The sequence below is a fragment of the Ambystoma mexicanum genome, chromosome 3p, assembly GCF_040938575.1.
Source record: "Ambystoma mexicanum isolate Mex_15411 chromosome 3p, UKY_AmexF1_1, whole genome shotgun sequence".
NCBI classification, from domain to species: domain Eukaryota; kingdom Metazoa; phylum Chordata; class Amphibia; order Caudata; family Ambystomatidae; genus Ambystoma; species Ambystoma mexicanum.
Window position 1 is genome coordinate 153,278,822 of NC_090925.1, and position 14,962 is coordinate 153,293,783.

Consider the following 14,962-nt stretch of genomic DNA (forward strand, 5'->3'; position numbering starts at 1 on the left):
ACTATATACTGTTGTGTACTCTTCTTTGTCTGAGGAATTACTGCAAAGTTCTTGAATCATGATACAATAAAACCTTTTACATTTGTATCGCAGTGATTTCTTGACGTTGGGTATGAGTTACTTAACCGTGGAGTGTAGTTTGGGAGTGGCACGCATGCCGAGCGCGCAGGGAGTGGGGTGCATTCTAGTGTTTCGCCCTGGGCGCCAAATGGACTAGAAACTGCCCTGGGTGGGAACTTGCAATAGGATAGGCAATTTTTGAGACTACTATTTCGCAGGCATGAGATTGCAGGAGAAGAACATCACAGAAGTGTCCCGAGGCGGCAGCAGCAGGCACAGGATTATATGTAGTGGCTGTCACTCAGTGCCCTGTCTTTTTGAGGCCCGAGGAAATACTTGTTTGCTTAGAAATGTCTTAGAATTATTTGGAAACTGCACTAGTTTATATTCAGTGCCTGTGACTCAGTGCACCATGTTTTTGTTCCCTCATAAAAATGATTTTTGCTTGCTAATGTGCAAATAGAAATTCCTACTTAGACATCTTTTTAGGCAAGATAGTATACACACTCTCTGTAACTGAATGCACTGTATTTTTAAGGCAATATAAAATACTGGTTGCTTGCATAAAATTCTCCCAAGTACCCTGGACATGTCAAGAGGAGACAGGGACCCCTATCAGCCGGGGGTGGAAGGTCTACCAAGGAGCCACGACGACCCCTGAGATGGACGGTGACAACACAGAGGGCCTAAATTCATGCTCCCCACAGCGCCAGAATGCTTGCATGCAGACTCTTATCTGTTACCATGGCTTGGGAGCAAACAACGGACCAGTCCTTCTTTTCTTTTAGGAGATCATCAGAAACACCAGAGAACCAGTTGAATGAGAAATTAGCAGTTGTGAGGACACAGACTAACCCTGTGGAAATCTCCAAACACATACAAGCGCCCCACACACCACTTAGAGGCAGTGCAATGGAGTAATGAGAAAGAAGCAGGAGAAGAAAGCCTCAGAAGGAAGCCGGTGACATACACAGCTATGACAGGGATGAGGCATCTCCTGCATAAAACACTGGCTGGATCCCGCACACCAGAACTCAGCCGCAAAACCACAAGGATCACTGGGAAGGACTTGCTGATTCAGGCAGGGATTTGGCTTCCAGAACACAGACTGTTACCACTTGAACTGCACTAAAAGCAAGAGGAAGCTGCAGCCAAAGATTGTAGACTTGCATCCTCTAACTGAGGATTCACCCGTGCTGTGTCAGCTGTTGGCATCTTGCAGTGGGGCATTCACCAGGACATGGTCCACTGTGTGGAAGGCACCAAAGGGGTCCATGAGCAACTAACATCTGTGTTTGACTGCCAGGACCAATCACTCCAACAGGCACACTTGCAGCTCCAAAAGGCACAGCTGTCTGCATCCCACGTGTCCAACATGAAATCACTGGAAAAAAAGATCTTCCTGGTCACAGAGATGCTCTACTCCCACACCACCATCAAAGACTCTGGTAAAGGGACTGGAACCTCCGGGAAGGAGAAGATGCAAGAGGTGAGGACATCTAAGGGTTCATCAATGGAGAACACTGTTCCTCACAGGGACATTGAATTTTCACACATGCGAGGCAAGGTGTATGCTTCCAGCACCCATAGCCCCAGTTGGACACCTATGAAGGAGCCCCAGGATACAACATGTGAGGCAACGTGTATGGGTACTATCACCATCACAATGTTGGACATGGGCATACTTAATTCCTTGAACAACGTAACTTCAAGAAGTATGTATGGGACCATGTTCTTGCATTCCACTGATGTCCACAAACGACTGCCACTTGGCACATGATATATTGCACACAAATCTTCCTAATCTACCGGGAGAGGAAAGCAACTGTTTTGAGAGTGATTGACCACTTATGAATAGCAGCTGTGTTGTGTGGCATTGGTTTTGCCTGATGTCTCTGTCCTTCTGCAGCAGATGAATGAATGCAAAATAGTGTAGGATGGTGAAGCCCTGGGTGCATCCTACATGTAGTGGCACTGTGCTCACCTCCACATGGATCACTACCTATCTCATGGCTGTGCAGTCTTCTGAGTGTGTGGACAATTCCTCCTCTGCTGTGTCCTATGTGTTGTCTGCTTAATCCTCGCCTGCTGTCATCCTGTGGCAATGGCATACCCCCACAAATGGCAATGTTGTGTCGGATGCGGCACACCAGAAATTTGCTGCATGCCTTGTGCATACATGAGAGTGCCTCCAGTGCAGTGCAGCCAGCGCCATTGTTTCTTCAGGGCTGCAAAGGCACATTTGATTTTGTTGCATGTCCTCATGTGTGCTTGGTTGTAGTGCTAGTCTGCTGCTGTTTGAAGATTGCACACCAGCAGAACACATGGTTTGCATGGACATGCAGCATCTCCTCTGGGAATGGAGGGTCACACATGTCATTTGCCAGGACAGATTAGTGACATGCTCTTTGGCAATACACCCAGTCCCTGCTCAATGTGTTTGGACAGTTACCAATCAGACACGTTCTGCTATTTCTCAAAATGTGCATCAATCTTAGCATGCTTCTGTTCTGAATTGCCATGGCACCATGTGTCAATCTAGGGAACGTGCCACATATATGTGTGAATGCCATTTTTACATCACACACAGCGTGCAGGTTGATGCTGCGGAAACCTTTACAATACCAATGTATTTGTTGGGGAGATCAGTCACACTGTGGAATGCAATCTTTATGGTTTTGATGGTGAAGCCACCTGCTGTGAATGCTACTAAATGCTTGTTATTAGGTGATGCCACATCATGTCCCACAGTGGTGTAGACACATCCACTGGCAAAAAAATACATGATACCTTCATTAGTATTGGCACAATGGCTGTTACAATGTTGATCTGTGCCTCTAGGTCTGCCACTATAGCAACAGTCAGGTCCATGATGGTCTGTTGGTCAAGTCTGTAAATGCAGACTGTGTGCTCTGCGGACATCACCTGTATACGTGCCCATGGAAAATAGGTAAGGGATCTTCACCACTATGTGTGATGTGCCCTATAGGTGGAAAATATATGTCAAAATCCAGTTATATGTGTGCATATTTCACAAAAGGTAGCAGGCGCTCCTCTCCAGAGAGAACATGGCATGATAACCTGTTCTGAGGTGAGAGTTTGCAGCACACGCTTTTTGCTCACTGTACCTTTCACAGATGGGAAATAACCATTTGCATATCAGTCTTTGTCCCGCCCACATGGGCAGTCCAGCAGCGAAATGCTATGACAATTCCCTTCTGAACAAGAGTACCAACAGCAACCCCATACACATGTTTCAGCCTTGTTGGGCCTCATCAGTGAGGTGAAGCTGTGCCTCTCTGAGCACAGTGAGCAGGGAGACCATGTCTGGTTGCCCCCAGGTAACTACGTTTACGCCATGGCGGAATGGGGATTTACCGCCCCATTCCGACCTTGGCGGGGCGGTAAATCCCCATGTCCCATTTACCCTTCCCCATTCCCATTTTTGCCCCATAGGGCATAATGGGAGTGGGGAAGGCGTTAATTACGCCACCGTAAATTACGGTGGCGTAATTAACTCCATGGTCCCTTAGCGCCATGGTTTTTAACACCTGCTAAAAGCAGGTGTTAAATCCGCCATGGCGCTAAGGGATCTCGTAATCAGGCGGTAAGGGTCGGCGCTGTTTACGGCGCCGTAAACCCCTTACTGCCTGACTCGTAATGAGGCCCCACGTCTGGTTGCCCCCAGGTAACTTAGGGTGACCAACCCCAAGTTCCTTACACATATTTCACAAAAGGTAGCAGGTGCTCCTCTCCAGAGAGAACATGGCATGATAACCTGTTCTGAGATGAGAGTTTGCAGCACATGCTTTTTGCTCACTGTGCCTTTCACAGATGGGAAATATCCATTTGCATATCAGTCTTTGTCCCGCCCACATGGGCAGTCCAGCACCGAAATGCTATGCCAATTCCTCTCTGAACAAGCGTATGGACAGCAACCCCATACACGTGTTTCAGCCTTGTTGGGCCTCATCAGTGAGGTGAAGCTGTGCCTCTCTGAGCACAGTGAGCAGGGAGACCACGTCTGGTTGCCCCCAGGTAACTTAGGGTGACCAACCCCAAGTTCCTTACACATATTTCACAAAAGGTAGCAGGTGCTCCTCTCCAGAGGGAACATGGCATGATAACCTGTTCTGAGGTGAGAGTTTGCAGCACACGCTTTTTGCTCACTGTACCTTTCACAGATGGGAAATATCCATTTGCATATCAGTCTTTGTCCCGCCCACATGGGCAGTCCAGCACCGAAATGCTTTGGCAATTCCTCTCTGAACAAGAGTACCGACAGCAACCCCATACACATGTTTCAGCCTTGTTGGGGCTCATCAGTAAGGTGAAGCTGTGCCTCCCTGAGCACAGTGAGCAGGGAGACCACATCTGGTTGCCCCCAGGTAATTTAGGGTGACCAACCCCAAGTTCCTTACACATATTTCACAAAAGGTAGCAGGCGCTCCTCTCCAGAGAGAACATGGCATGATAACCTGTTCTGAGGTGAGAGTTTGCAGCACACGCTTTTTGCTCACTGTACCTTTCACAGATGGGAAATATCCATTTGCATATCAGTCTTTGTCCCGCCCACATGGGCAGTCCAGCACCGAAATGCTATGGCAATTCCTCTCTGAACAAGAGTACCAACAGCAACCCCATACACGTGTTTCAGCCTTGTTGGGCCTCATCAGTGAGGTGAAGCTGTGCCTCTCTGAGCACAGTGAGCAGGGAGACCACGTCTGGTTGCCCCCAGGTAACTTAGGGTGACCAACCCCAAGTTCCTTACACATATTTCACAAAAGGTAGCAGGTGCTCCTGTCCAGAGAGAACATAGCATGATAACCTGTTCTGAGGTGAGAGTTTGCAGCACATGCTTTTTGCTCACTGTACCTTTCACAGATGGGAAATATCCATTTGCATATCAGTCTTTGTCCCACCCACATGGACAGTCCAGCACCGAAATGCTATGCCAATTCCGCTCTGAACAAGAGTGCCGACACCAACCCCATACACATGTTTCAGCCTTGTTGGGCCTCATCAGTGAGGTAAAGCTTTGCCTCTCTGAGCACAGTGAGCAGGGAGACCACGTCTGGTTGCCCCCAGGTAACTTAGGGTGACCAACCCCAAGTTCCTTACACATATTTCACAAAAGGTAGCAGGTGCTCCTCTCCAGAGAGAACATGGCATGATAACCTGTTCTGAGGTGAGAGTTTGCAGCACATGCTTTTTGCTCACTGTGCCTTTCACAGATGGGAAATATCCATTTGCATATCAGTCTTTGTCCCGCCCACATGGACAGTCCAGCACCGAAATGCTATGCCAATTCTTCTCTGAACAAGAGTACCGACAGCAACCCCATACACGTGTTTCAGCCTTGTTGTGCCTCATCAGTGAGGTGTATCTGTGCCTCTCTGAGCACAGTGAGCAGGGTGACCACGTCTGGTTGCCCCAGGTAATTTAGGGTGACCAACCCCAAGTTCCTTACACATATTTCACAAAAGGTAGCAGGCGCTCCTCTCCAGAGAGAACATGGCATGATAACCTGTTCTGAGGTGAGAGTTTGCAGCACACGCTTTTTGCTCACTGTACCTTTCACAGAGAGGAAATATCCATTTGCATATCAGTCTTTGTCCCGTGTCCCGCCCACATGGGCAGTCCAGCACCAAAATGCTATGGCAAGTCCTCTCTGAACAAGAGTACCGACAGCAACCCCATACACGTGTTTCAGCCTTGTTGGGCCTCATCAGTGAGGTGAAGCTGTGCCTCTCTTGGCACAGTGAGCAGGGAGACCACGTCTGGTTTCCCCAAGGTAATTTAGGGTGACCAACCCCAAGTTCCTTACACATATTTCACAAAAGGTAGCAGGCGCACCTCTCTAGAGAGAACATGGCATGATAACCTGTTCTGAGGTGAGAGTTTGCAGCACACGCTTTTTGCTCACTGTACCTTTCACAGATGGGAAATACCCATTTGCATATCAGTCTTTGTCCCGCCCACATGGGCAGTCCAGCACCGAAATGCTATGGCAATTCCTCTCTGAACAAGAGTACCGACAGCGTGTTTCAGCCTTGTTGGGCCTCATCAGTGAGGTGAAGCTGTGCCTCTCTGAGCACAGTGAGCAGGGAGACCACGTCTGGTTGCCCCAGGTAACTTAGGGTGACCAACCGGGAGGTTGGGAGAGGAAAGCAACTCTTTTGAGAGTGATTGACCACTTATGAATAGCAGCTGTTTTGTGTGGCATCGGTTTTGCCTGATGTCTCTGTCCTTCTGCAGCAGATGAATGAATGCAAAATAGTGTAGGATGGTGAAGCCCTTGGTGCATCCTACATGTCGTGGCACTGTGCTCACCTCCACATGGATCACTACCTATCTCATGGCTGTGCAGTCTTCTGAGTGTGTGGACAATTCCTCCTCTGCTGTGTCCTATGTGTTGTCTGCTTAATCCTCGCCTGCTGTCATCTTGTGGCAATGGCACACCCCCAGAAATGGCAATGTTGTGTCGGATGCGGCACACCAGAAAGTTGCTGCATGCCTTGTGCATACATGAGAGTGCCTCCAGCGCAGTGCAGCCAGCACCATTGTTTTTTCAGGGCTGCAAAGGCACATTTGCTTCTGTTGCATGTCCACATGTGTGCTTGGTTGTAGTGCTAGTCTGCTGCTGTTTGAAGATTGCACACCAGCAGAACACATGGTTTGCATGGACATGCAGCATCTCCTCTGGGAATGGAGGGTCACACATGTCATTGGTCAGGACACATTATTGACATGCCCTTTGGCAATACACCCATTCCCTGCTCAATGTGTTTGGACAGTTACCAATCAGACACGTTCTGCTATTTCTCAAAATGTGCATCAATCTTAGCATGCTTCTGTTCTGAATTGCCATGGCACCATGTGTTAATCTAGGGAACGTGCCACATATATGTGTGAATGCCATTTTTACATCACACACAGCCTGCAGGTTGATGCTGCGGAAACCTTTACAATACCAATGTATTTGTTGGGGAGATCAGTCACACTGTGGAATGCAATCTTTATGGTTTTGATGGTGAAGCCACCTGCTGTGAATGCTACTAAATGCCTGTTATGTGATGCCACATCATGTCCCACAGTGGTGTAGAAACATCCACTGGCAAAAAAACATGATACCTTCATCAGTATTGGCACAATGGCTGTTACAATGTTGATCTATGCCTCTAGGTCTGCCACTATAGCATCAGTCAGGTCCATGATGGTCTGTTGGTTAAGTCTGTAGATGCAGACTGTGTGCTCTGCGGACATCACCTGTATACGTGCCCATGGAAAATAGGTAAGGGATCTTCACCACTATGTGTGATGTGCCCTATAGGTGGAAAATATATGTCAAATTCTAGTTATATGTGTGCATATATGTGTGTGTGTGTGTGTGTGTGTGCGTGCGCGCGCGTGCATTTGATGCTCATACAGCACATGTTGAATTTCCCAGAGTACACACATCTTATCTCTGGCATTCAGCAAAGCAATGCAATGGTATGCAGCACGTATATGGCTGCACTGTTGGAGATGTGCTGTGCCCTGCTAAGCAGCATACAGTAAACATGTTTCCCTGTCCTTGAATGCACATTGGACCCCACAGATGTCCTTTGTTGGACAAATTGACATATTGTACTGCATGTTCCTCTGGTTCCTCTGGTTCTGCTCCATATTCAGACTGCCACTCTCCATCCAGTGCTGCCATTCATGCTGCTTGCTTTGCTCACTGTCATCTGCATCTGTGCAGGTGTATAGCCACTGATGCTTGATGGGACCCTGCAATCGCCATCTTGCTCTGGTGGAAAGGTAAACACTTTCTTCTCTGGTTTTTATCCCATTTCTGCCAGATCCACTGTGGCAGTGATATCCAGCGGTATATATGATGATTTCATGGTGTACTGACTGCTCCTTTTTCTGGTTTCATGTGCACCTACAGAGTGATTTTCTGACCGCCGTCCACCAGTTTCCAATAAGCATCATGGCAGTGAGATTGGCAGACTGGCGTTGTTTAGGTGTCAGGTCTAACCATCTAATTAATTACCATCAAATTGCTATCCATCGAAATGTATGCATCGAAATGCTTTTCCATTGAAAAGCATATTCATTGAATACATTTCGATGGATTCTAGGGTTAGGGTTAGAGTTAGGGTTAGGGTTCCATGGAACCTCTCCATATTATCGATGGAAAGGTTTCGACGGATATGCACTTTTAATTGAAAAAATTTAATTTTGATGAATATTTTTTCGTTGGTTTTATTTCTATGGATTTTCTTTTCGATGGTTAATTTTCGATGGAAAGACCATAAACCATTGTATACATCAGTGTACAATATGCCACTTTCACGAGACTCCTTATCGGCAGAAGCGTGGTTTTATCTGTTCCACCACAATTCCGATGAATTATCAGGAGATATGTGGCATACTTTTTCTTATTGCCACATTTTAAATTAGCTCAAAAGAATCATGTGATTCAGGCAGTGGACCTTGTCAAAGTCGCTAGAGAAAAATAGCTGTTGCTTGTACAGAAAAGGTGTTCACATTCTTTGAAAGTACAAGGGTACTCCTCAACATTTGAAATAGCAGCTGGCATGTTGTGCCCTTTACCCTGCTACATCACACATTGTCTAAGTGGCATCTGGTTGATTTATTTCATTTGATTCATCGCCAATAGCTTGAAAAAGAAAATGATGGCACCTCTTCACTCTCTCCACTGTGTGGCGATAGAAGCAAATTGCAAAAATCGTTTTTTTTGTCTGGAGTTGATTCAAAGAAGGAAGAGTAGGGACAGGTTGCAAGTGACTGGGGTCTTAGAGAGTTACATTAAGGGCAGGTTTGTGGATTCTGTGTGATACATTCAGTGATTTGAAGAGGGTAAAGTGGGTGAACAATTGCTCTCTAGTGAGTCTTGGGAGAGAGAATCCCTGAGTGTGAGGGCTGCTTTGGTGACTGTGAGAGACACATGAACATGTATTTTAAATGCGTGTTTCACCTATACAAATACAGAGAAAATACCAGTGAAGTTTGGAGGCATGAGAAGATACTTGGAATTCTGTGTCTAAATGATTGTAGGTGACACATGCCCTGGATTAAATAAAAACTTGTCCAGCTTGTGGTTCACACTTGGGAAGAGCAGGAAGAGCAGAGACACTCTGAGGACAGGTTGTGCAAGACCTACACTTGTGTGATTTCTGTGGGAGGGAAGTAGCAGAGATTCAGGGAGGTGGGAGATACCAGTCACTAGGCTTTGCCTATCTCATGAAGTGTGTGGACAAGACACGTGGACCCGAGTGACACTTTGGAAAAAGAGCAGGAGGAGCAGAAAATCCATGAGCGTTGATTCTTTTTTTGTGGGAGAAATTAGCAGAGATTTAGGGAGGGCCGGAAGACACCATTCAGTGGATGATAACGCATTGTGACAACGACACCAAACAGTCGGGCTCACCATAACCCATTGACACCAGGGGAAATGATAATGGAACTAGAAAGAGCAAAGGTGTCACATGGGATAAATCATTACTCAATGCATATTTCTGATAGTCATTATGGTGGATATATCCACAATGTTGCTACGAACGTAAATTAATTAAATACATCACCATGTATCAGAAAAAGAGCTGACCAAAAAAACACAATAAATATTACAAAAAACAATGTGCCTATTTTAACAAGGGTCAACTTGCTGAGGTAGCCATTTTCTGAATCTGGACACCTATTTGTTGTCCGTCGTAATTGCTAGTTTCGGCAAGATGAAACAAAATATCTTGTCAGTATGTCTTCCTCAGGACCATTTAATTGGAAACTGATGTAAATCAAGTGTGTCATGTGTACTGATTACTCATTCAACTGATTATTTATTAATGCAAGAGGTAAAGAAAAATCATTTACCTCTTTTCATTATGAAGCATCTGTCGGAATGGAGAGCGAAGCAGGAGGTGTTCTAAACTATGTAACACTACCATGGTGTCCTGAAAGAGGCTGATCTTCCCTACGAAATAAAGGCTCAACCTGTATTTAACACAGGGGACTCTGTGGTTCATATGAAAGAGCAAGAATCCAACATGGTATGCCAGGCTGGAAAGAACGAGACAAAGCTAGCACTATTATGGCAATACTCAAATTAATAAAGCTCTCTATGCAGATACCTCAACTAACCTGGATTTTCTGTGCTCAATACCCGGGTGAATAAAAATCAGTTGGTTGGTTCCAGGTTCTAGATCGGTACGTATCTGTAAATGCAAATATCACTATATGAAATACTGTTTTCCATATGTTATGTTATGTTACTTTGCATTTATATAGCGCCTTATGTACCATTGGTATGGTCTGAAGGCGCTGGTAGGTTGAACGCCCTTGGGAACCAAAGTTCAAGCCAGTAGAGAGAGTAGAGAGAGTCAAAGGTGCGTGTGAGCACCGGATAAGTGTGCAGCTGGTGTGGCATTCGTGTAAAAGCTGCTTCTTAGCGGTAGGTGTGGTGGTTGAGAGATCAAGAGTATGTGTTCGTTCTGGCAGGATTTATCCAGACCGATTGTGGCTGCGTTAGGCCTGAGCAGAAACGCCTGGCTGGGGGGGTGTAACCAGCAGTGTTTAGTTAGAGTGATGGGGAGTATGCGGCAGATGTTGGTATGAGAACAGCTATACCGAATGGTGTTATAGTATCTCTGTGTTCTAGTTAAATGGTGGTGTAAAGAAGAGAGTAAGCGTGGTGATGTGATCTGATGGGTTACATGCTCTTTCAAGAGTTCCATGCACTCCAAACCATTCCATGTAAATCACGCAGTTCTATGCGCTTCAAACCGCTCCATGCACTGCAGTCCGCTACATGCACTCCACTCCACTACATGCACTCCAGTCCGCTCCACGCACTCCAGCCCGCTCCACGCACTCCAGTCCGCTCCACGCATTTGAGTCCGCTCCACCAACTCCAATCCGTTCTATGCACCACAATCCGTTCCACGCATTCCAATCCGTTCCACGCACTCCAATCCGTTCCACACACTTGAATCCGTTCCATGCATTCGAATCTGTTCCATGTACTCCGGTCCGTTCTGTGTATTTCTAAGTTGTTTTATGCACTCCATCCACATATTTCACTCGTAGCATCCACATACTTCCCGTACCTTTTACATATTACACCAGTACCTTCCACATACTTCATCTGTTCCATCCACATATTTCACCCATTCCATCCACATATGTCACCCGTTCTAACCACATACATCACCCGTTCCATCCACATTGGTCACCCGTTCTATTCACATATGTCACCCGTTCTATTCACATACGTCACTCATTCTATATATATCTGAAGGGTAAGTAAATAGGTCATGACACCAATTATCACCTAATTCTACTGTTGTTAAATCCAGGGTTGTTGAAGAGAACAGAAGATTGTAGCAGTGAACATGTGCAGGACACTGTACAGGAAAGAGTTATTAATGTGAACCTTACCCCGAACGAAAAGTGAGGGAAGGAGCGGAAGGTGCCAGTCCATAACAGCAGAGCATCCAATATCATGAAAAAGGAGTTCCGAAATATCTGTGGGAAAAACGATAAACCAAAGTCAATTGAAGGGTAATCCAGATGCAATCTGTTAGAAGTGTAGCCGTGGTCTGTAGAAAGAAGCCTGTACGTGTTGCAGTATCCAATGGGTAATCCACTAGAAGATCAAAGAGTCAGGCAGAAGTTCGATAACCAGTAAATCCACCAAAAGCAAAGGTACGAGAGTTTTCTACAAAAGCAGAAAGCTCTTCAATAAGGAGCACTGAGGACGCCACACAACCTCTGTTAGTCTTCCTATGAAGTGTTTCCATGGAGACACGTGATGTGCTGGGAAGCGGACGCAAGGGACGCGCAGAAAGTTGTGAAAGCTCCCTACATTGTTTCAATCTCCATGGCAACATCCAACAAAGACGAGCGCAGTGCCGCAGGGGCCGTTTTGCATGCTCAGAAAAAGGTAATGTCATCTCACTCCTGAAAACATCATTGCATTAATCTTTATTCGGAAGTGCTTCTGTTTATTGGGCCCATAGTTGCTTTATACATGTTTCATTTAATATTTCACACATCTTAAATGTGTCTATCACTCAATGAATTTTCTAATTAGATACAAATATTTTGAACATATAACGGTTTCCATCGGTGCCATGGTCTAATGCACATAGCAAAATAGTGGACATATCCACCATAATGACTAAAAGAAATGTGTGTTGAATAATGATTTAGCCCATGTGATGCCTTTGCTCTTACTAGTTCAATTACATTGTGACAACAAGTCATCACCCAAACAACTGGAGTGTCACTTGCTGTCTATACTCTACAGATGGTAGCATTACGTATTGGCGATGTCATTCAACTCACACAGTTTACATCCCCATTACAAGTAGCTCTGCAATTAATTGTGAGGTGTCAGAAATGTAAAGCAGACAACTTTGTGAAAGTTTTTCAAATGATGCCATTTTATTAACTCAAAAGGTTGGATAAACTCCTGATGAGGATTTCCCTACCTAAAATGAAGTGAACAAAACACTCTAACAAAGGATATCTGTCCCTCACACTTATACATACAACAACTCAATAAGGTAATACATGGCAGTTCAAAGGCAACAAAAATCCAACAGTTAATTTCACAATATGATAACAACCTCTCCTTATAGTATGGGTGAATTGCTCTTTCCCAGAATTAAGTAGGATTCTGCTCCACAGTTCGAAAAAGAAACAAGGATATTTGTTGAGTCTACTTATTTATGTGTTACTTAGGTAAGCATGCATTGAGCAATAAATAACAATGTAACATAGTTCTGAATGTGGATCCAGACAAATCACAATGTTCTATTCATGTGTTTATTACAGTGTTCCACTGTGATGTATATGTATTCTCAGAGTGTTATTATTTGTGGAGTTCTTTATGGAGTTCTGTAATCTTCAGTTGGGTTCTGCCTTCATGGGTGGTGCCTGCTGTTGCTTGAACTGGACTTAATTAAACAAGCCTGAACTACCTATACTGCCCCGAGCCATCCTTTTAACATTGGCGACGAGGATTCGATTCACGGACCCCTGGGCGCCTGTCTGGAGCTGCTGGCTTCGTTTTGCGTTCGTGCCGAATCGCCGGCACTGTGCCCCTTCCGTCCGCACTAGCGACAGCAGGCGAGGCAGACTGACGAAAGGCGGAGAGGAACAACAACAAAGAGGTGGTACACCCAAGCAAGTCGGTGTTGTTTGGGAAGAATGAGAGCCGTGGGGGAGCTGCGCGAGCCGCGAGGGAGCTGCGCGAGCCCTGCCGTTACAGCGCAGGCCCCCGCGAGCTGTGGGGGAGCCGCACACCGCTGTTAGCGCGCAGGCCCCGCCCCTCACTGTCTGCGTGCTAGCGCACGCAGCCCTCAGCTGGCTCTGGCCGCGCGCAGGCACACGCGCTGTGGCACACGCTGTGGGGGGGCGTGTCAGCTCGAGCCCCGGTCTCCATTGTGACACCAGTTGCCTGGCAACGTGTCGGCCTTAACTTTATGAGCCCCGGTCTCCATTGTGACGTCAGCTGACTGCCAGCAGGACTCCCACGGCTGGGAGAAATAAAATAACGCTGTAATTGGCAACAACAAAGTCACTTTGTGCCAGTGAGGCACATCAACAAAAAAAAAAGAAAATAAATAGAGCTCCATTCGTTGGAACTGAGGGGCCTGTACATCAAAAGTAATTGTTCCCACAGTGAACTGTGCACAAATACTGGTCAATTACCTTTAAGCACCACAGCATTAGTATTTAAAGTCCTGCCACTTCACAGCCACCACAGCCATCTGCACACACATAGTTGGTGCTATTCTTTCTTCATCATGGCAGCATCAATTCCTCCACCCATTTTGTTCCTCAATGAACCCGGCCGCCCCCCCCTCAGGTGGGACAAGTGGAAGGACACATTTGAAAATTACCTGGTGGCAATGGGCGGAGACAGATTTTCCTGAGCTCGCAAAAAGGCTCTCTTGGTCCACAATTTGGGCGTGGAAGGACGCAGGATCTTCGATGGTCTGGCTGGAGACCAGGTTTTGGTGGCTGGTGATGCTGACGAGTATGCATTGGCCCTCAAAAAACTACAGGACCATTTTGAACCCAGGAAAAATGTCAGCTTTGAAAGACATACATTTTTCCAGCGAGTACAAGAACAATCAGAGTCAGTTGAATCCTATGTCGCATGCTTGAGGTCACTAAGTTACTCCTGTGAATTTGAGCATCTGCCTGGGATCTAGTCAGGGATCAGTTACTCAGGTGCACCAATAACGCCAGGATCCAAGAGATGTTACTGGCCAAAGATATGAAGCTGGATGAGGCACTCGAATTAGCCAGGAGCATCAAACAGACATCCTTATATGTCAAGGAGCTCAAGGGTGACAAACAAAGTCCGACCACCATGTCGGTCTGTGCAATAGACCAGAAGAAGAGGACAAACACTCCCACTGGAAAGAAAGGAAATTGGACTGCGAAGAATGCATGTACCAGATGTGGTAACCCCAGACATGGTGCCAACTTTCCGTCGTGCCCTGCCAGATTTGCCGAATGCTTTAAGTGTAAGAATAGAGGGCACTTTGCAAATGTGTGTAAAGCTACTTCCATCAATTTTCTTGAACTCAGAGTGGAGAACAGGCCCAGCATTGAAGAATCGGTCAGGAGAAACTACAACATTCAAGAAGTATCGGCCACCCAGGAACCAAGCGCCAAGTTTGTTTTTGAAATTTCAGCTACTTCAAGTGAGGCCAAGGGTCCGGCAGCCACCTTCCTGATTGATGGGCGCAGTCTAGTCATGAAAGTTGACACTTGCTCTCCTTGGACCATAGTCTCACGGGATACTTTAGTGAACATATTGAAGAAGAGTGAAGCCGTAATCAACCCCACTGATGTTAGTGCCTGTGGATATGGAGAA

General features: G+C 46.2%; 1 protein-coding gene across 1 annotated transcript in view; it reads right to left on the reverse strand.

Annotated features, from left to right (window-relative positions):
* The window catches only part of LOC138579505 (killer cell lectin-like receptor subfamily F member 1), a 216,911-nt gene extending 205,064 nt beyond the window's left edge, over nucleotides 1-11,847 (reverse strand). The window contains exons 1-2 of the mRNA XM_069649827.1: nucleotides 11,687-11,847; nucleotides 11,506-11,592 (exon numbers count right to left, since the gene is read on the reverse strand). Coding sequence (XP_069505928.1) covers nucleotides 11,506-11,548 — 43 coding nt within the window. The 5' untranslated portion in view covers nucleotides 11,549-11,592; nucleotides 11,687-11,847. The remainder of the gene's footprint in view (nucleotides 1-11,505; nucleotides 11,593-11,686) is intronic.
* Between the last annotated feature and the right edge of the window lie 3,115 nt (nucleotides 11,848-14,962).